This window comes from Hirundo rustica, chromosome 11 (assembly GCF_015227805.2).
Source record: "Hirundo rustica isolate bHirRus1 chromosome 11, bHirRus1.pri.v3, whole genome shotgun sequence".
NCBI classification, from domain to species: Eukaryota; Metazoa; Chordata; class Aves; order Passeriformes; family Hirundinidae; genus Hirundo; species Hirundo rustica.
The window spans coordinates 1,618,717-1,640,881 of NC_053460.1; the positions used below are offsets into that span (position 1 = coordinate 1,618,717).

General features: G+C 59.2%; 1 protein-coding gene across 1 annotated transcript; it reads right to left on the reverse strand.

The window, feature by feature from the left end:
• Positions 1-7,290: 7,290 nt before the first annotated feature.
• ZNF469 (zinc finger protein 469) lies at positions 7,291-20,694 on the reverse strand. Its single transcript, XM_040075277.2, has one exon. The coding sequence runs from the start codon at positions 20,648-20,650 to the stop codon at positions 8,144-8,146; it is 12,507 nt and encodes a 4,168-aa protein (XP_039931211.1). The 5' UTR covers positions 20,651-20,694; the 3' UTR covers positions 7,291-8,143.
• Between the last annotated feature and the right edge of the window lie 1,471 nt (positions 20,695-22,165).

Sequence of the window (22,165 nt, forward strand, 5' to 3'; positions counted from 1 at the left end):
GGCAATTCCCCCCCCCGCCCCCAGGACCTCAGTGCCCTCGCTGGGCCCCAATTCACCTTCCTCAAATCCTCAAAGCCTCTTATGGGAACCCCCAAAACCTTTCTGTGGGGTCCTCAGGGTCGCTCCTTTGGATCCCTTAGAACCCCTCCCATTTCCAGATGAATGTTCCAAAACTTGTGACTCCCACGGCCACGGTAACCCCGGCTCAGGGCAGGGGACACCCCAGGACACCCCTGTAGGGGTGCTGGGGTCCCCCCTTGGCATCCTCCCAGCCAGGTGACCTGTGAGCGTGAACAAATCTTGGGGCGAAATGTGGGTTAAACAGGAGCCACTTAGATTTTGGATCCATGACGGGAACATTTTCCTCTGAAAAGAAACAATTTCTCCCAAACAGAGCCTCGCCCGTGGCTGATCTTGGGCCAGGGAGATTTGTCCATGGGGCTGGCTGGTGGTCCCCAAATAATGATGGAGTTTTGGGATCCATGGAGGGTGTGCTGTGGGGACACGGCACAGCTTGGTCGTATCCCTCCTCCCTCCATCCCCGGGCGTGGGATGTGCCTTTTTTCCCCTCCACTTTTTTTTTTTTTCTTTTCTTTTTCTTTTTCTTTTTTTTTTTTAAAGGGTTTTTAATTAACTTCCTGTTTCAATGGTGGGATAATGAGTTTTAAGCAGCACATGATTCCAGTAAAGAGGTCAAACCGGCAATGAGGATGTCAAAAGAAATTAAGTTAGGAATTAAGAAGAGATCCAGGGGAGAAAAAAAAAAACCCACAACCCTCTCAAACCCTACGGAAGGAGGGAGATGCTGCTGAGGACAAGGCTCTGCTGAACCCCCCCCTCGGCTGACCACCCCCCAAAACGATCCTGGCGGCGCCTCTCACCTCGAGTGGCCTCGAATCGCCGCCTTCCTGGAGACCAAAGCCCCGGGGGAGCCGCTCGGCTTCCAGAGCCTTTCCCGTGCTCCCGGCCCGGCTTTGCCAGGTCCGGCCCGAGGAGCCCGGAGCGGCCTCTGCTCCGTGTCAGTCCTGACGGTTCTGACTCCATCAGGGGCTGCTGACGGGGAGCCCAAACCCGCCCCGATCCTTTCGGGGGTCTCCAGCCGCCCCCCGGCTCTGCTCCGGGGATTTTGGGGCCGGGAGCACCGCAGATCCAGCCGGTTCCTCTGGCACATCCGTGGAGTCTCCCCGGCGTGTTTGCTTGCGCCGGGATCATTAGACAGCCGTTTAATTAAACGCGGCGCCATGAATTGGGTGGATTTGAGGGGCTGGGGGTGAGCGAACACCGACGAGGCGCCCAAATTTCCCCTCCCCGGGAGGCAGCAGTGGGACTGGGGGCTGTGCCCGTCTCTTTGCGCTGGAAGAAGCAACGGCAGCATCCCGAGGGGGCGAGGGGACGTTGTCACACCCACGGAGAGCTGCATCCCCCCTAAAAAAACCCCAAAAAGCCTCGCTGGAGCTGTTGGGTGCTGCCAGCCCACCCTGGGCAGCGGCGGAAACAGGTTGCAGTCCTTCCCCTGGCACATTCCTTGCCAACGTCCCTTTAATTCCCTTTTTGGCACCATCCCAGAGCCGCTTAGACCCCCCCCCAGGCCTGACAATCAACCAGCACCCAAAGAGCTGGATCCCGGCTCGGGGACGTCCCCAAATCCCGCATCCCGCTGCCCCATCCCCTTGGGAGGCACCCATGGGTGCCCCTGCGCGGGGACGAGCGTCACGGCGGTGGCGACAGCGGCAGGGCCGGGTGTCCCCCTGCTCCCGTCCCCACCGCCGTGGATGTTTGCAGAGAGATTGTTCCAGGGGAGCCGAGTAAATAGCGTGTTTTCCCGAGGAGTGAATTACACGCCTGCAGAGCAGAGATAATGCCCGAGCAGCCGTTCCCCCCATTGTGAGCGAGGTGACATCTTTTTATGGAGCTGTGTACATTTGTATTAGTGCCAATTAATCTGGCCTGATATTATTAGAGACGCGGCGAGAGGAGGTGGCGGCGCAGGAATGTCAATGGGAAGAGCCCGGGCGCTGCCTCTGCCGGGTTTCAGGGCTTGGGGATGGCTGGTGGGGGGATCTTGGGGGGCTCTGCTGAGCCCCCCAGAGCGAGCTGAGTGCCCGTGGTGCCAGCCAGTGGCACTTCCCACTGGCACGATCCAAGGCTCCCAAACCAGCTTTTTTTCCGGCTCAAAATATCCCATTTTAAGGGTTTGGGGGTTTGTTTTTGTCCCGAGAGGGAGAACTGGCACCACGGTGCCCCACCTGCAGAAAGGCCCTGCCACCTGCTGGCAGCAGAACCTGACCCTGGGTGCCACTTGTCACCAGCCCATGGCTCGGCCTCGGGTGGCTGCCAACAGCCCGGGGTCCTCTGCGCCTCGGGCACGGCTTGGGCACGGATGTGACACGGGTGGGACACGGCTGGAGCAAAGCCTGGGCACGGTTTGGGCATGGTTTGGGCACGGCTTGGGCACGGTCTGGGCATGTCCCTCCATGACTTGGGCATGTCCTGTGCAGAGAGGCTCCCGGGAGCTGCGGCGGCAGCGCGGAAGGGTTTGGGATTCAAACAAATCGCAGCCGTGGGATTGTTTAGGTTTGAAAAGCCTCCAAGATCGTCCCAGCGCTGCCAAGGCCGCCAGTGAACCGTGTCCCCGAGTGCCACATCCAGGTGGCTTTTAAATCCCTCCAGGTTTAAGGTGGGGGCTCCACCCCTGCCTCGAGCAGCGCTGCCAGGGTGGGACAAACCTTTCCATGAAGAAATCTTCCCAATATCCAACCTAAACCTCCCCTGGCACAAACGATGCTGGCTGCTCCCGAAGCCAGGTGGGAATGTGTGGACGAGAAGCCCCCGCATCCCAAATCCAAGGCTGGGATGTCTCAGTGCTTATTTCCCTCTCCATCTTACAGATCTCCTTCTGTAGGAACAATCCCCAAAGGAGCAATCCAACCAATTCCTGGGCTTCAGGAGCATCGCTGCTGGCAGGACGGCATCCCTGGGGGCTGCAGGGCTCCCGTGATCCTGTTCCCACTCCTTACAGCCCCCAGGGCCTCCATGGATTTTTTTTTTTTTCCCTGCATGAATTCAGCATCAGGGATGCAGGATCCCGCTGGTGTCTGGTCCCTGTCAGGCACCCCGGGGAGAAAGGTGGGAGCTGGGCTTTAAATTCCTGCTGTGCAAGGAGCGGCCAGATTTGACTCAAAAGCAAGGGAAAAAAAAAAAAAAAAAATTCTAAATCTTCAGCCCCTGCTTGCAGCGTGACAACCATGGTGGATCCCGTTATCCTCCAGGCTTTGTGGAGAGGCTTAAAGCACCTCCGGCTCGGAGACTTGGATGTGGGGCTGAGGGAAGAAAGGCCGGCTGGATTTGGGGGTGGGGTCGAAGAGCAAACAGCTTGAGGAAAATTTAGGGTGATGGCAAGAAGCCAAGAAACCACCCACCCCGCCCCGAGGGGCTCCATCAACACCTCCCAGCAGACCCACCCTGCACCCCCTGGGGCCGGTTTGTCCCATCCCTGAGGATGTGGATCAGGTCCAGAGTGACCCCAGATCCCGGGGGGTGCAGGGCTGGGACCCCCGGATGTGCTGGGTCCCGCGGGAGCCCCCCTGTGCCGCTGGCCCCCGCCGAGCAGGGAGTTAATCCCCAGCCGGGAGAAGCTGCCCAGCTTTGCATCCTCGCTGGAATTGCAGTGACAGGGGCCTGCAATCTTCCAAGTGACAAACGCTGCCGGATAATGCAGGACTCAGCAAACCCGGGGGCTTTAGGGAGCTCAGAGGAGCCGATGGGTGGGGGGGACGGAGGGGGTGGGACATGGGTGAGAGCAGGGGGAAAAAACTACTCAGGTTTTGTGGGGAAAGGATTAATTAAACAACTCAGCCCCCAGAGATGTGGGAACGGTGCCAACATCTCCCTGGGGAGTGGCATTCCAGAGGGAGACGAGCCCGAGGTGGGCATCACCCTTGTCCTGGGCTTCCATAAAATGCGGGCAGCTTTGAGATGGGGTCCCTGCACCCATCCCAGGGCCCTGGAGACGGGTCCCATCCCTGCAGCATTCCCCTGGCTCCCAGGAGACTCATTTCCAGGAGCCCGAGTGATGGATCTGGAGGTGTGGGAGAGCTCTGGTAACAACCAGGCATGAAATTTTCCTCCTCCGCCCCGCAGGTTTGCTGCCCTGGTGAAATATAGCACAGGGAAAACATAAAAGTCCCATTTCCAGCCCCATAATATTTCCTGCCAAAAGAAAGTAAAATGTGCCGCCTTAAATTTTCTGCGGAATTCTTTTGAGGTTATTTTTTTCCCTAAATTAAGCCATACTAATTATTTTCAGCCACTTTATCTCCACTCTGCAACACACCAGGAGGGTGCAGGCGGCGAGCATTTTAAGCCTCCATAAACAAAAGAGTAGTTTGGAAAATAATTCTATCAATTAATCAAATTAATCCTGCAGTTTTAGTTACAAGCCCCGAGTGGCGAGGATCCCAGCCGGCGGTGCCGAGCTATCTCTCACTGACAGCGGCTCCGTGTTGTGATTGCGGCGGTAATTAAAGGATGGGATACGCCGCCTTCGTGGCGGCTCCTGGCCCAACCCAGCGGGGCCGCAGAGGTCAGCTCGAGGACAACGTGGGGATGAGAGAACTGGGCCTTCACCATCATCATCATCATCATCACCATCGTCATCATCATCATCATCATCACCATCATCATCACCAGCAGCAGCAGCATCCTTCATCATTGCCCCCAGCACCAACAGCGTCATCATCACCATCATCGTAAAATGGGGATGAGCAAAATTGGTCCTCACCATCATCATCATCATCATCACCACCACCATCATAAATTGGGGATGAGTAAACTGGGCTGTCACCATCATCACCATCATCACCATCATCATCATCATCATCATCACCATCGTCATCACCAGCAGCAGCAGCATCCTTCATCATTGCCCCCAGCACCAACACTGCCATCATCACCATCATCGTAAAATGGGGATGAGCAAAATGGGTCCTCACCATCATCATCATCATCACCACCACCATCATAAATTGGGGATGAGTAAACTGGGCTGTCACCATCATCACCATCATCATCATCACCATCATCACCATCATCACCATCATCACCATCACCACCATTATCACCATCATCACCATCATCACCATCATCACCATCATCACCATCATCACCATCATCACCATCATCATCGTCACCATCATCATCATTGCCAAAACTGTCATCTTCGTCATCATCACAATCACAGCTGGGTATAATTGCAACATCATCATCATCGTCATCCTCACCATCTGCATCATAAATTTGGGATGAGCAAACTGGGCTGTCACCGTCATCACCATCACCACCACCATCACAAATGGGTGAGGACCAAACTGGGCTGTCACCATCACCGCCACCATTATCACCATCAACATAAGAAATGGGGGATGGTTGAACTGGGCTATCATCATCACCAATACCATCACCACCACCATCACCATCACCATCTCCATCTCCATCACCACCACCACCACCATCACCATCACCATCACTGTTACCACCTTCCCCACAAACTGATGACCAAACTGGGCCACCAACCCTCGGTCATGACCAAACTAGGTAACCCCACCACCATCACTCACTGATAATGATCAGATCAGGCTGTTGCCATTGCCAGTTGGTAATGACCAACTTGGGCTACGACAATCGCCAGTTCATGATGGCCTAACTGTGCCGTCACCATCACCAGTTGGTGACCACCAAACCAGGCCACCACCACCATTGCCATAACCACCGCCATCACCATCACCAGTTGATGACCACCAAACCAGGCCACCACCACCATCGCCATAACCACCGCCATCACCATCACCAGTTGATGACCACCAAACCAGGCCACCACCACCATTGCCATCACCATCACCACCACCATCGCCATCACCACCACCATCACCATCACCACCAAACCAGGCCACCACCACCATCGCCATCACCACCACCATCACCAGCTGATGACCACCAAACCAAGCCACCACCACCTTGAGTTTTTCCCCTCAGGGACAAGGCTCTCCCACCATGAGCAGCACTCTGACAAAATCTGTGAGGAAGAGGAGCTGCAGGAGCATTTTCACCGTTGAGAAGCTCCAGCACTTTGCAAACCATTGAGGTGACAGCAGTGGTGGCACCAAGGTCCTCCTCAGCCCCTTTACAGAGGGCACCTCAAACATCCCACAAACATCAGGCAGACAGGGAATTTCTGTGAAAATATTGGAATATATTTGAAAAGATTAATCATGGATGACTTTACAGTACCACCCCATATTTTTTATCTCATACTTTATTTAACAATATTAAAGAGGCACTTTAAAGCACACGGACAACATCATAAAACGGCGTTTCCTGCTCTCTCTCTTTGCTTCTCTGGACAAAATATCAAAATAAAAACTTTTGACAAAACACATTGCACCCAAGGTAAATTACCTACAATAGTTTTTTTATACAATACAAAGAATTGTAAAGATACATATTAACAGAATAAAGCCTCTTTTTTTTTTTTTTTTTTTTTTTTTTTTTTCCCTTTTAACTCTAAAACAAAACAAAACAAAAATCATTGCAGGACAGATGCAAAGTACTCTGACTGTTCATATCACATCAGTGCATTACTTCACCTCCTTGACTTGGGAGTATTTCAATAAAATCTTTCCATGTCCTCATTCGCACCTGAGATTTCTTTCTGGATCCAAAAGTTCGGTTGTAGAACGTGCTCCTTTAATGTGACGTAACCTTTTCGACACTATGGAGTACCAGCATGGAGGATTTTTTTCCCTAAAGTTGGACTTTTTTCCCTAAAGATTTTTTTTCTTTTCCTAAAGCTGGAAACTTTTCCCCTAATTTGTATTTTTTCCCCCAAGTTGGATTTTTTCCCTTAAGTTAATTTTTCTCCCTAAAGCTGAAAACTTTTCCCTTTGAGTTGGCTTATTTTATTTTATTTTTTTTTATTTTTTATTTTTTAATTTTATTTCTCTTTTCCTGCTCAGTTTTGGTTTTTGGTTTGGTTTTTTTTTTTTTTTTTTGACAGGTAACGGCTTCTTCCTACCAATTCTCCTTTTTTTTTTTCAATCAAGGAAGTCTGTATTCACATTACAAATGAAGAATAGCACCAGTAACTGCATAGTACAAGCGGATACCTACAGAGCCACTACGTCGATACAGTAAGAGAGTTTAGAAGTGATACCGTTGAGGGCACTCGGACAGCACCGGATTTCGCTGCGGTAAATTGGCACAGTTTTCTCGTTGCACAAAAAAAAAAACCCAAAACCCAAACCCCAAAAATCCCCCACAAACAAAAAAGGAAAAAAACCACGCACGCGTGCACACACACACACACACACACAAAAAAAACCCCAACCCCCCCAAAAAAACCCTAAAAAATCAGAGTTTGTCACAAGTGTCAAGGTGCAGTTTGCTCGCGGGGACGCTTCTCCTCCAGTCCCATCGTCTACAGTGGTCAAAGAGTGGCAGCATCCTCTGGAGGGCTCCGACAGCCCCGGAACCCCAGAGCTAGGTCGTTCTTCTCTTGACGATGTAGAAACAAAATTCTTAGGGATGGCTGTCAAAATATAGGACACTCGGGTCTTAATTTAATTTTTTAATTGTTATCATCGCTTAGGCCAGCTCCCAATTAAATGAATTGTACGGGATTATTTGTGCAAAATCTTCAAAAAAAAAAAAAAAAAAATTTGCTTTCTACAGTGTACTGCACCTTATGAATAAGACGTCTACGGAATGAAGTTCATCTCTTCAAGTACTTTGTACAAAGATAACACAGACACAGACTCAAAAGGTTCTGAGATTTGCAAGTATCCTTATAACCTCAGCACTTCTGCAATAAAGCAATTGCTCTCGACGATTCAGTCTGCCCAAAGCGATTACAATTTCAGTTCATGAAAATCATCAGCAACATCAAAGTTCTAGCATTTGCATGATAAATCAGGTGAATTAAAGTAGATTAGTAGACACAAAGCAAACTATTTCACAGAGGCTGCAGTGCAAGTTCATTTAAGCTAGACAGAGAAATCATGCTACACAAACGAATTTAATGCTTTGATAATTTCCTCCCTTGCAAACCCCATGAAAGCAGCTGAGGATCACCGTAAGTCACTTCCATAAATTACTCTGAAGTATCTCTTCTCAAAGGAATTTTAAAGCTGGTTAATTTTTGCCCAAAGAGTTGGCTGAGCAGGTTGTTCTGGGACTCGGCGCTGCGGTAGCTGGCCGGCCCGGCCGCCTTGGCCCCGCGGGCGGCGCGGGGATTGTGCCAGGAGCCGCGCGGGGATGCCGCCGGCCCCTTGGCCAGCACTTGGTGGAGGCTCTTGCCCAGAATGGCCTTCCTGCGCTTCACGTCCCCGTTGGCGTGGTGGAGCTCCCCTTTCTTCTGGTTGTAAGGGTCCAGGACCATCTTCTTCAGCTGGGGGCCCGTCCTGGGCTTGGCTCCCAGCTTGCTGCAGTGCGTGTCCCTCCTGCCGGGGGACAGGGCGGGAGCCTCGGCGTTGCTCCAGCCGCCACGTTTGAGCTCGGCGGCGCTCTCGCTCCTCGCCGGGCACGGTGGCCGGGCTTTCTTCTTCTTCCCGTCTCCTTCCATGTTCTCCCGGGAGCCGGAGCTGCCCCGGTGGCTCAAGGACTTGTGTTCTTTCCTCCTCTTGGGGTGAAGCTTGCCGGCGGCTCTGCCCGGCTCCGCGTGTCTCGCCGTGTTGCTGGCCGCCTCGCCTCCGGGCTGGTGGCCGCTGGATTTGCCTGGGTTGCCGCCTTGGTCCTTGGCGTTGGTGCTACCGTCCGTAGCCTCAGGCTGGGATTTCTCCTTCCCTGAGATGCGCTGCTGACCCTCCTCGGGGCTGCCCGCTCCGGGAGCGGCCTCACTACCCACGGCCGTCTTTGGAGGCGCCGAATCTTTGGAAGCTCTGGTGAGTGCGGGTGACGCTGTCTTGTCCTTCGGGGGCAGGGGCTGGTGGGCACCTCCTGGAGACGCGGGCTTAGCTGCGCCTTCCCAGGCGGAGGCATCACTGGCACCGGGGCTGCCCCATTTGTGCATCTCCGTGGCTTGTGGAGACTCTGTCTTGGCTGAAGGAAGCTCTGAGGCCTTCTTGGCAAGCTGGAGAAAAGGGATCCCATCCACAGCGTTGGTGTGTGCGCTGGGATCCTCCAGGACACAGGCCCTGCACTCATCGTTGCTGCCTGTGCTTGTTTTTTTATGGGCGTCGGCACAGCCGTGTTTCTGCGTCAGGAGGGGAGGGGACAGGTTTTGGTTGGTGGCCTGGTGACAAGCCAAGCCAGCGAGGTCCATGGGGAACTCGGGCGAGTCCAAGAAAGGAAGTGGCTTCCCATCAAAGGCTCCTTTCTCCAGCTCCTCGATGGACAGGCCGGCGATGTGGCCGAGCTCGGGGCTGCCCGCAGCAGCCGGTGGCAGAGATGGGGACAGGCAGGGCGGTGGTGGCAAGGGGTCAAATGGGGACTTCTCCATCTCTGCCAGGAGCTCCGAGAAGTCACCCACCAGGACTCCCGCTTTCACGGAGGGCTGGGGCGCTCCCAGGTCACCGGGTGCCGTTGGGAAGGAGGCAGTGGGAACCTGCAGGCTGGGGCTTCCAGCTTCTACCAGCTGAAGGTCACCTGTGGGGTCCAGGCGGACCGGTGACCTGTGCGGGATTGAGCTGCCACGCTGAGCCACCTTCCGCTTCTTGCTCGGTGGCATTCCCTCCCGCAGAGATCCGTCCTCCTTCGCCTTCTCCCTGCAGGCAGCGCCGGGCCTCATGACCCCGCGGAATTTGAAAGTCTTGTTGCCGCCCGCCAGGTGCTTCTCCATGTGCCGGTCGTACTGCTCCTTCTTGGAGAAGGTGTAGTTGCACATGCTGCAGATGAAGGACTTCTTGATGACGTGCATGACGTCGGCGCAGAGCTCGCAGGCGTACAGGGTGGTGTGCTTGATCTCCCTCTCCTCCACCACGCCGTGCTCCTGGCTCAGGTGGCTGCGGAGCTCTTTGGTCTCCTGGTAGAACATGGGGCACTTGTGGCACAAGTAAATCTTCTGCAAGCTGTGCACGACCAAGTGCCGCTGGAGCTTGAAGGGTTTGGGGAACTGTTTGCCACAGTGGTGGCAATCCCGGGAAGGATCCTTGCAGTCCGGGTGCATGGGCACGGATTTCGGGGCGCTCTCGCTTTTCGCCGCCTGCTCTGGCGACGGGCTGGAGGACGCTTTGGAGGAGCTGGGCGCGGGTGGCTTCACTTTGACGTTGCTTTCCAAGGGGTCTTTCATCGCCTTCTCCTGCTCGGGGGGAAATTCCTTGGGGCTCTTGCTCTCTCTGCCGACCCCGTGCTGGCCGCCGGGCTCGCCGTGCCGGGAGGACCTGCCGGGTTTCCGATTCATGATGGTGTTGAGGAAGTGGGTGACGGCGGCGTTGTCCTCGCCGAAGCAGCCCGGCAGCCCCATCACCGACTTCTGCGCCTGCCCCTTGCGCGCGAACTGCGTGGCGTGCTCCCGCAGGTGCTCGTTGTACATCCAGACGTCGGAGATCTCCTTCAGGCACATCCCGCACGCCCACAGCCCGGCTTTGTTCCTGGCGTGCTTCTCCTTCAGGTGGTCCCGGAGCTGCTCCCGGGAGCTGAATTTGCGCTGGACGCACATGTAGCAGGTAGGAGGAGGGGAAGGGTTGTGCGAGAGCTTGTGGAAGTCCAGCTCCCCCAGCGTCAGGAACCACTGGAAGCAGACCTTGCATTTGTACTGCTTGTCTTTGGTTTTGATGGTTATCTCCCCGCGGCTTTTCCCCAGTTTCCCATCTTCCGGCTTGCTCCTGTGCTTGCCCGACTTTGGCTTCAAGCTCACAGCGTCGTCCTCGCCATGGCCGGGAAGATCCTCGCAAGGGCTGAAGAAGCACACGTCTCTCATTTTCAGCTTTGCGTCAAGCATCTCAACGTCGATGGTGTGAAACTCGGGCGAGTCCGAATCCCCGTTATCCTTGGCGCTGTAGGGCTCCTCCGCCAGGTCGGGGGGCTCGGAGTTCACTTCTGGGAGCGAGCGCTCATCCTCAAGGTCCATCAGAGGCTCAAACATGTCCTCGGCAGTGAGGCTTTCCCCCTCCTTCTCCAGACCGCCCCAGATGTTCAAGGCGGGGACGCTGTCCGCGTGGCTGTTTTGGCACAAGAAGGCCAGCATGTTGTCCTCCAGGTCGATGTCCTCCCTCCCTTGGTCGGCCGTCTCCTGGTCCAGCCTCAGCTCGATGCTTTCAGATCCGTTCGGAGCAGCGTCTCCGCTCTTCGCCTTGCTGCCGTGGCACATGTTCAGCATCAGGGCATCGTCAACGGAGATGGTCTCGTACTCGCACGGGTCCTCCCTGGTGACGCAGAAGGAGCTGGTGTCGCTGAGGTCAGAAGCCAGGCGGACGCTGAAGAGGTCGACGGCCCCCGCTGGCTGCAGGCCGGCCTCGGGGACGGGTCTGGGCTTCTTGCTGCGCTTCCCGTACACCCGCGTGCACTTCCTCCGGACAAGCTGGTCGTCCCCGGGGAACAGCTGGGAGAACGTGGAGTCATCGTCGATAAAGCTCTGGAGGTCCGAGGTGGCCGTGCTGTCCCCGCCCGGTGACACATCTGCCTCCGCCCACCGCTTTGGCTCTGCAGGAGGAGGGCCGGTCCCCGGCGTGGGCTGCAGAGAACCATGCCCAGAAACATTCCGGGGGGCTCCCAAATCATGGCTCTCCAGCAGCAAAGCCCCTTCGGCAGGAGCTGCGGGACCCTGCAGGGCACCACCCCAGTTCCCGGTGTCACTGCCTGCCGCAGGACTGTCCCCAGCCCCAGCCGTCACGTCCTCTGTGCCATCAGCACCACCACCCTGCTCTGTGCCCACCTTGCCCCATCCCTTGGCCGCTTGCCTCACCAACACGCCAGTCCATTTTTTGCAAGCCTGCGTGTCCTCCACGGCATCTGGATCTTCCACCTCCCCAGGACAGGTGACCGTGCCTGCGGCTGATTCCTCGCTGGCCATCTCCTCTAGAGACCCCACCCTGCTGCCCAGCTCTTCCTCAGGCTCGAGGGCTGCACAAGAGGGCTCTTTGGCGTTTTGGGAGTGCTGGGCTGTGCTGGTCCCCTTTTGCTCCTCTGCCGTGGTGCAACCATCTGGCTGGTGCAGGCCCTCCGTGGTGCCGGGCAGGCTGGAGCTCAGGGCAGCAGGACCTGTGTTCTTCTCCAGCTCACAGGGACCACCGGGCTCATTCCCGCAGGGCGGCACCTTCGCTTTCCTTCGCCTCACTTTCCTGTTGAGCTGCTTCTCAGAACCGCTGTTCTCCTCTCTAAGGTCTTTGCTTCGGCTCCTTCTGCCCTTTTCCCTTTTCCTGACCTGCCATCCCGAATCCAGCTCCCCAGGCGCTGCCTCTCCCGATCCCCCCGTCTCCGGGCGCGGTCCCTTTGCCTTCACCTCCCTCTGCAGGACGCGAGTGCGGTGCAGCTCCTGGGACATCTCCAGGGAGATCACGCTGAGGTCGCTGAGCACTCTGCTGACCACCTCCTGCATCTGCGTGCTGGGCTCTTTCTCCAGGTCTGGGAGTATTTTCCTGGGAGTGTGCTCAACGGTGCAGGTTCTGTCTCTGCCTGATGCCTTCAGGCTCCTTCTGGGCACCTTCTGGGCTGCTTTTGATGTCTTGTGTGCGGGAATCAGAGGAGACCTGGGAGCCTTGCTGGGCTGTGGCAAACCACCGTTCTTCACCTGGTGCTTGACAGCTTTGTGCCTGGTCAGGCCAGGCTTGGACCGGAAAGTGGCTGAACAAATGTCACAGGTCACCGGGAACCCACCGGGCTTTTTCCCCTTGTGGAGTTCATTTCGGGATGGGTCTGGAGTACTGCTGGGTGTGTGCTCCTCTCCTTGGCCCACGCTGTTTAACACACGACCCCCAGCTTCTGCAGCCCAGTGGCTTTTGGATTTCTCCCCGTTTAAACTCTTTCCTTCACTCTCTGTGGTTTCAGAAAGACCAAATCTCACCTCTGCTGTCCCTGAAAAATCGTGGCCGTTTAATTCAGCAGGACCAAGGTCTCCAGCCCTTGTGGGACCTCTGCTGATGGCAGCTGACGCGTCCTGAACAGCGAAAACATCGGACAGAGCCTCTGGTTCACTTTGATGCTTATTCCTGCCATGGGAGCAGTTCTCAAGCTCGTTCTCTCGGTTCAGGTTGACCTCCCTTCCTTCCACGGGCAGGAGATCCGCTGTGGGCTGGGTTGGATAACCCTGGGTCTCTGGAGGGGTGGAGTTAGTGACTGTGTCTGTGATGGCACATCCTTGGTTTTCTTTCGAATTCGGCAGATCAGCACCGGCATTTTCGGGGACCTCTTTCCCAACACCCTTTCGGTGGAAAGGCGGCGAGCAGGGAAGAGGACAGTCCTTCCCAGGGCATTCCTGGGGACCGCCCATCTCCAGGGCAGAGCCCACCAGACCATCACCACGCAGCAGAGGGCAGGGTCTCGCTGGCCCCTCTCTCCCAGGTGATTCGCAGGTACCCAAAACGCCGTCGGGGCGGTGACCGGGACGTTCCGCCGCCGCTTCCATCGGCGCAGCCCCGCAGCGGCGCAGCGAGGGAGGGAAGGTGTGTGCCCTTCCCCAGGTTCCCTGCTCTGCTGGGCTCACGGCGTGATGGGTGTGATGGCTGCTGGCCTCGGGAGGACGGCTCTTGGTGACGAGTGAGCTTGGGGCTGCAGGCAGGGAGGAGGTGAATTTCTTCTCACCCGAGAGCTGAGTGCCGAAGCTGGGGACCTCTCCCCGCTGGGCCCCACTGCTCTGCAAGCGTTTGAGGTCGGAATATTTGTCTGGCAAGAGCAGGCTGGCTGGAGAGTCCGTGTAATGGCGGCCGCTGAGGGACGACTCGCCATTCCCTTCTCTGAGAACATCTGCACTGACCGTGCTGGCTTTTATCTCCATCCCCAAGCTGTGATCCTGCGGGAGATCCCCCTCAGAGGGACATGGGGGGCTGACAGGACTCGTGGGAGCACTGCCCGGGTGCTGTGCCCCCTTACCCACCCCGCTCCTCCCCAGCCTCTCTCCCTCTTCTCTGCCCAGTGTTTCTTCCCCCAGCAAAGCATGGCTGGGGTGGGATTGCTCATGTTTCCTAAATGCCAAGGTCGTTTTGCTGTTATCTCCCTCCTGCTCTTCCCTGAGCTGATCATCTTTCCTCCCCTGCCCTGGCAGCGAGGTCAGGGCGATGCTGTCGGGTGGTGAGAGGTCATTCCGCTCCTGGGAAACACCATCTGCAGGGATATTAATGTCCCTCAGCTCCGGGCCTTCATTTGCTAAGTGCTGCAGCTCTGTTACATTATTTTGCAGCTCCGGCTTTGCCGACGGGGATTGTTTGGCCTGGCAGGAGCCCTCTGCATCCAACGACTCCAGCTGCTCGCATCCACCGGGAGAAAGCACCTCTTTCCCAGCAGCAGCGACATTTCCGGAGCTGCTTCCAGCGGGGATATCCCCTTCCCCCTGGGTCTGATCTCCCCCTTCCACGGCAGCACCGCTCTGCTCCCTGTGCTCCGTCGGGACGTGGCTGGTGGCACAGGGGTGGCCGGGAGCCAGCAGCCCGGGGAAGCACGGCATCAACAGCTCCTCCTCGTTGTTCTTCACCGTCCGGGCAACGAAGAGCTGGAGCTGCTGCAGAGGGTTGGCAGAGGTCTCCTGGGGTGCCACCATCACCTCCTGGGAAGGGCGGGCGCTCTCCTTGGGGACACTCAGCATCTCAAACAGCAGCACTTTGGGCTTGCAGGCTTTGTCACTGGGGCCAGGGCTTTGATAGGCGTTGGGACTCTTCCTCTCCTCTGTTTCCTCGCCCACTTTGAGATCCACAGCGTTTCTCACTGTTTTGGGGGGCTCAGTCCTGCTTAAGGGCTTTTCTTCTCTATCTGGGACCTCTCTGACGTGGGGTGAAAAGGCCAGATCCGAGGCTGGGGCGGGATCCTGCTGAAAGCCAAACTGAGGCGGAGGGTTTGGAAGGCAGGCATCGAACTTCTCCAGCTCCTCGGGATCAGTGTCTGCTTTCCCCGGCACAGCGAAGCCCTTGGCATCGCGGTGGCATGGCAGGGATGCCAGGGGGTCTTTGGTCACTTCTGCTGCACCCGTGGTCTCGGGGAACACGGAGTCGGTGACAAGGGGAGGGCTTTTTGTCACAGGGTCCGTGTAGATGGCAGCCTCTGTCTGGTCAGCTGTGCTTGAGCCAGGTAGACATTTGGAAGAAGACCCATTTTCCATCTTCCCGAGGTCTCTCTGCTCAGTTCCCTGGAGCTGCTCACTGTTGTCCTTGGAGCAGAAATGGTCTGTGGCCAGCGGGGCTGGGACGCACATCCCGCTTCCCAGCGAGCCCAGCTCCAGCGGGCACGGCCAGGGCTCCCTGGGCCTCTCGTAGTCCTCTCGGGCGCTCACCACGCCCGGCTTCTCCCCGGCCAGCCTCTCCCCAGGGCAGAGGCTCGACCTGCCCAGCTCTCCTGCCAAAAACAGCCCTTTCTCCCGGCCCGCCTCCGGCTCTCCCGGCAGCACCGGGAACCGCTCGGCCCCCTGCGCTGGCAGGTGGGCGCCTGCGTTTGGCTCGGATTTCTGGAGGGTGACGGACACCTCCGAGTCCAGCTTGCTGGTTTGCAGCTGGCTTTCCAGCTCCGTGACCAAGCGCTTGATCTCCAGCTCGTCGTCGGAAATGTTGCTCATGAAAGTCACGCTGTAATCCGCCACCCTGTCCGGCAGCGGCAGGGAGAGCTGGCCGCCGGGGACACCCCCTTCCTCGGGGAATTTCTTGGCTGGCGGCTTCTCCACGGGGAGGCTGTGGAACTGGGCCATGTCCTCTGGCAGCATGGGAGCCACCTCCTCCATGAGGGACCAGTCTTTCTCGGGCAGGAAGGGCGGGTACGGCTGCTCGAAGGGCAGCGGCTTGCGGGCGGCATTCCCGGGGAACCCCGTCCCGTACCCATCCTTGCTCTCGTACGGGTCGAACTCGGGGACCGGGAGCTCTCCGAATATCGACGAGGAGTCGAAGCCGAGAGGGGAGGACACCTTGCCCTGCGGCATTTCCGTGGCGAAAGGGGAGATGCTGGAGTGCTTCTGCTCGAAGTGGCCGGCGCTGATGTCGTCCCGGCACAGGTACACGTCGTCCATGTGGGAGGAGCCCAGGGAGGGGGGCTTTGGGAAGAGGTTGTCCTCGTAGTGGCCGGGAAGGCCTTTGGGATCAAAAAATGCGTTGCCGCTGCTGACGTAGGGGTCGGGCTCCTTGGCGGTGAGCATCATTCCCACTGCGTCGCCCCCGTAGGCGGGAGGTGGGGCGGGATAATCCTTCCCAGTGTCACAGAGCCCCTGTCCCTTCGCGTGTTTGATTCCTGCTTCCGAGCAGGTGGCGCTCCCACGGCCAGGACTCGATCTGTTACCGCTGTGGGGTGGAGCAATCACCTCCTCTGTGTGGTACTTCAGCCCCTCACTCGGGAAAGGGGCGAACTGGTGCCGCCGGTGTTCCACGGTGAGCTCAGGAGAGCCCTGAGCCTGCAGGGTGGGTTCTCCCGCCTCACCAGGGAGCTTTGCTGCTCCTCGGGGCTCTTCCACGCCCTCCTTAGTGGAGAAGCCGGCAGGGCTCCTGCCCGGGGTGGCCGTGCCGGGAATTTGCCTTTCCTGGGGCTGTGGTGACGGCTCCTCCTCCGCACAGTCCATGGCAGCAACGTCTGGTTCGGCACTCGGCCGTCTCCTGGAGCCTGCCAGCAGAGGTTTGGCTGAGCCAACCCTCCTGCTCCCCCTGGGAATGTCCTCTCTGCTCTCCTGGCTCGTCTTTGGGCTGCCGTCCTGGGGAGGGCCGAGGGGAGTCCTTGGCACACGGGCTGGGCTGCCCGAGCGCCTCCTCCTCTGGGTGCTGCCCCTGTCCCCAGCCCCACCAGCGCAGGGTGGGCTCGTTCCCATCTCTCTGGGCACGCTGTGGTCGCTGCCAGCGGCTGAGTGGCAGCTCCGCCTCCGCGCTCTGGGTGCACAGTCCTCTTTCTCGGCATCCTCCTGACTCGGGACATGCCCGTCCTCCCGCGCCTCCCTTTCCTGACCGTCCCTTTTCCTGCTGTAGCTCCAGGCTGGGTCTTTCTCTCTGGCCCTCTCACTTCTGCCCAGGCGTTTCCTGCTGAAGCCGTACCTGCTCCTGCCCATGAACCCCGTGCCACGCTTCCTCCTGCCCCGGGGCTTGCTGCACTCTGCCCCCTCCTCATCCGAGTCGGACACGTAGTCGTATTCCCGCAGCCCGCCCTCCTTGGCGGCTGCCAGCGGTCTCTCGGTGGCCTGGGGCACCTGGGCCTGCTTGCTGCTCTTCACCTGCAGCTTGTGGAGCTTGTTCTTCTGCTGCACGATCTTGTGGATGAGCTCCTTGCTCCACGTCCCGCTTCGGGGCTTCCGCTTCTTCGCGTCCTTCATGGAGAACCGCGGCGGCTTGGAGCTCTTGGTGGCGATGCCCGGCCCCACCTCGCTCCTCATGGGAGGGTCTTGGCTGGGTTTCCTGGGATGCTTTTGGCCGGAGGCGCCGGCTGGCGGGATGCTGTTCTTCCTGCCCGCCCTCGGCCTGGCCGTCCTCTCCGCTCCCTGTGCCGCGGGATCCGGCTCCGGCGGGGCCGCCCTCCGTGCCGCCCTCCCTTTGTGAAGGTGCTGCTTTCCCGCCCCTCTCTTCCCCTGCTCCCCGCCATCTTCACAAAAACAGCCGGCCTTGGCCTCTCCCGCCGCCTTCTCCTCCGCTGCCTGCTTGGATTTGCTCTCCGAGGCCGAGCCCTCCTTGGCCTTGTGGGCCATGCCCCCTCCAGCCGCCTTCGCGCCCGGCAGCTCCTCGTCAGCGAACACGTCGATGAAGCTGCTGTCGATCTCCGGGTTATCCGACTGGTACCCCAGGCCGTTGAGGGCCTCGGTGATCAGGCTGTCCAGCTTGGCGTCGTCGATGTCCAGGTCGGAGGCGCTGAGCGGGAGGGAGCCGGTGGCCAGGCCGTGGAAGAGGCCGCCCTTCAGAGCGTCCTCCTTGCCCTCGCTTTTGCCTTCCCCGTCCAGCAAGAAGTCGTCGCCCTTGTTTAATGCCAACAGATGTCCCTGGGGGTCCGGAGAGAGCGCCGGGCCGGGGGCTTTGTGGGGCTCCGGCGGGAGCGTTCTCCGCCCCTCGGCTGCCCGGGGAGCATCCCTGGGCTCCCCCTGTGCCGCGCAGAACTGCCGGTGCTGCAGGAAGGACGACAGGTTGCTGTAGTTCTGGTCACACTGCCTGCAGGTCAGCAGCACGTCCAGCTGGTCCAGGCTGGCGCTGCTCAGGGAGGTGGCCAGCAGGTGATGGGAGGAGTAGGGCGGCGGAGGCTGCTCCCCGTCCAGCCCGTCCGAGCCTCCTTTGGCCACCTCCCCGCCCGGTCTGTGGAACGGGCTGGCCGGGGCGCATTTCAGGAGGCTGTCGTCTTTCAGAGCATCCGCAGGGAAGCTGAAGGGCTTGGCCGAGTCCGGGGGGCGGTAATGGAGCGGGCTGGGACTCAGAACCTCGGAGGGATGGAAGGCTTTGTTGGCATCCTTGGCGTGGCAGGGGTGCTGGAAGAAGGGCGAGGCAGTCAGCGCTCCGGACAGCTGGCCGTCCTCGAAGGCGGGGTTGAGTGGGCTGCTGGACACGGGGGACAAGGACGAGCAGGTGCTGCCACACGTGGGGTTGGGGACGGGGGACGGCAGCGGGGACTCGCAAGGGGAGGCAGCCACCAAGGCTGACGGTGGCAGCACCAGCCCTGAGCCCGACGAGCTCCGTGAGGGAGGAGGAGCTGCTTGAGCCATACTGTAGAACAGGGCTTTGCTCCTGGAGTCGCAGGCGGGAGAGCCTGGCTCCTTCCCACCGTCAAAGGGGAACGCTCCCGTCGCGCTGGGCTCCCCCCTCTGGAGGCTCTCCCCCGATAGCAGCTTTTTGCCGTGATACCCCGGAGAATTGCTTATGGGGGGCCCTTTCTGGGCTTTCCCGCTGCCCTGCCAGTCCGACGTGCCCAGGGGGAAGGGGAGCTTCTGGCTGCTGATGTGTCTCGACAGCTCCAGCCTGTTGGCACCGGGCACGGCAGGAGGGAGGTGCATCTGCTGCCAAGGCAGCCTGACATTTTTCTGCCTGTGCTGCCTCTGCTCGGGGCCAGACTGGCACTCGAATGAGAACTGGTTTCCAACAGGGTTTGAATAAGGTGCTGAATTCTGGTCCATGGGAGAAAACGCCTTCGTGGCACCTTCCCAAGCTTGCACAAGCCTGGGGTGGGTGGGTGCCGTAGTGGGAACGCTCGTCTCGAAAGGCACGGCTCCCGCGCCGCCGCTGCCCGCGGGGGAGCCGCAATAGGCCTTGCTCTGAAAGTGCACTTGGGACAGGGAGTTGGGCGGCACGGCCCTTCTCAGGGGGCTGCTCTGCACCAGCAGCCGCGGGCCGGGGACGCCGTCCTTGGCCGGGGCTTGCCCCTTCCCCACCGGCTTCGGCATGGCGGGCGAGTGTAAACTAGACGGGAAGACAGCTGGGCTTTCTTGGAAAGTGCTTGTGGTTTGGTCGATAGCACCAGACGACGGGAGAGCACCAGTGGGGTCGGCGGGATGCTCGGCCCTGCCCTTGCAGCAGGGCGAGGCGCCGCGCTGCGGGTGCAGGAAGGGCGGCGGCGGCGGCGGGGGCGCGGGCAGCGCGTACAGCCTCCCCTCGCCCTCGTAGGAGCCCCCGCCCAGCGGCTCCTCGGGCCACTCTCGGGGGGACGAGTGGAAGGCGAAGGCAGCGGGAGCCAGCTGGGCGCCGGCGGCCATTCCCACGTCCAGGTACTCCTGGCTGCCCGCGGAGCCGCGGAACGTCTCCTTGCCCGGGTCGTGCAGCAGCTGGAAGGGGAACTGGCAGGGCAAAGCCCCCAGGCCGTGCACAGCGCCTTTGCCGCCCTCGGAGAAAGAGCTGGGCTTCTGCACCGAGATCCCGTAGGTAGCACCGGCGAAGCTCTTCTCCGGGGACGGCCAGGACTCGGCCCGGTTGGCCTGGAACTCTAAATAATGTAGCTGCCCGTGGGTGCCGGGGCTCTTGAGGGGGATGCCGGCGGCGGGGGGCTGCCCCTTGGGGCCGAGGGAAGGGCCGGGCTGTGAGGTATAACCGGCGGAGCAGCGGCCGAAGCCCAGTTCTTCCTGCCGGAGCTCGGCGTCGCGCCGGGGGACGCCGGGCACGTGGAAGCGGTGGCTGCCGGCCGCGGGCGTCACCTCCGGCTTCTTGGGCGGCGTCACCTTCTGCTGCGGGTAGGCGATGCCGATGGTGGGGCTGGGCCGGGCGCCGGCGATGCTGAGCCGGTAGAGCTGCTGGTGGCCCCGCTCGCCTTTCCCCGAGCGCCGGCCGCGCTCCCGGGCTCGCCCCTTCCCCGGCGGGGACAGGGCGCTGCCCTTGACCTCTCCCCAGGCGCTGTCATCGCCCAGCTTGGGCTTGCGCTGGAGGGATTTGAAGTCGATCTTCCCCGCTTGCTGCGGCCGGATCACGGCCTCCCGCTGGCCGTGCGGCTCCTTGTCCTTGTGGCCGGGGAAGGGGGATGTCCCCTCCCCGCCCAGCGCCCTGCCATCCTCGTCCCCGCAGCCTTCACGGCAGCCGAAGTCCTTGTCGGGCTCTTTGGGGCCGGCCTCAGCATCGGGGATGGTGTAAACATGCTGGGTCTCTCCAGTCATGATAGCGAGGAGGGGACAAGGCTACAGAGCCCCGCTGCGAGCCGCCGCGCCCCGCTCACGGGCATGGTCCTCCTCCGACGGGCACCGGCAGAGGGGCCGCGGCTCCCCGGGGCCGGGCTGCGGGCGGGTGCCGGGGGCCGGCGGGGCTCTGCCGCATCCTTTCAGACCTGCGGGGAACAGGAGAGAAGAGGGGAAAGGCCGGGGGGTCAGTCAGTCAGAGATTTTGGCCCCTTTTTCTCGCACCGCGGTTGGAGGAGGGGGCACCGCAGCCTCTCCCCCCCACCCCACCCCGCCACCCCGGGGTGAAGCCCCGCAGCTTCGGGCTCTTCAAAGGATGCTCAGAGCGGTTCACCTCTGCCGAAAGCTGCTGAGGCAGCACTTTTTTTTTTTTCTTTTCTTTTCTTTTTAATATTTTTTTCCCCTGCTGGAAAAGCTATTTCTGGGTTACTTCTTAGCAACATAAGCAGAAAAAGATGACAGAAGAGCTCCACCTACGGATTAGTGGGAAGGGCTGTCGGGATGGGCTGGGAGAGGCAGCCTGGGAAGGGCTCTCTGTCCCCGTGTCCCCGTGTGCCCGCGCTCTCAGGTTCCCCTGTCCCCAGGTCCCCGCCGATGAAGGGAAAAAAGGTTTTTGCTCCACCTCTTTCCCCCCGGGAGCTGCCCCTCATGGCTCTGAAATCCCTGCAGGAAGGACTTGACCGCCCTCCCTGCGAGTTGCCCTGGACGTTTCGGATGTTACGGAGGAGGCAAAAGCAGAAAAGCCGAGTCCTCCCCGAATTTCCCAGCTGATTTTACAACCCAGTCCTCGGGGCCTTGGCTGGACGCGGAGCACGAGTCGAGCGCAGCCTTTTAAAAGGCGCCACCAGGATTTTATATGGAGAAGGTTTTAATGAAAAGAAGGGCAAAGTTTTGCTTTAAGGAGACTTTTTTTTCCCCCTTTTTTCTTTTAAAGAAGTCTGCTGGAAACAGTGAGGTTTTTTTTTTTTCTTCTCCTCCCCTCACTAGAAATGTTCCTTTACCGTCTGCTGCAGTGGGTCAAGGCACGGCGCTGCTGGGAGGGGGCGAGGAGCAGGAAATTCAGTTTATTCCTCTCCTGCTGGGTGCAATTCCCACAAATCCCAACCCCACTTTGCCCACCCATCCTGCCCGGGAGTGACCCGTGCAGAGAAGATTTTCCAAGGAAAAAGAGGAGGGCTCTGCACTCTCCAGCCTCTCTGTGGGTCACTTCTCCATTCCCACCTGGACTCTGTCGGGGTGAGCGCCCAGAGCCCCCAGCGCCGCATTAATTACAAATATTCGGGGTGGAGAGGGGCGGCTGCATCCCCCCGCTGCTCCTGCAGGGATGCAGCAGCGCTCCCGGGGTTCCCCTCTCCGGTTCGAGCTCCCAGGCCCGAATTCCTCCCCAGTTTCACACCCTGCCGAGTGAATCGGATCCGGGCGCGATAGGGTGGGAGCCGAGCGTGCCGGCTCCGCGGCCAAAGCTCACACGCGGCCCTTTGGCACAAAGGGCTCTGC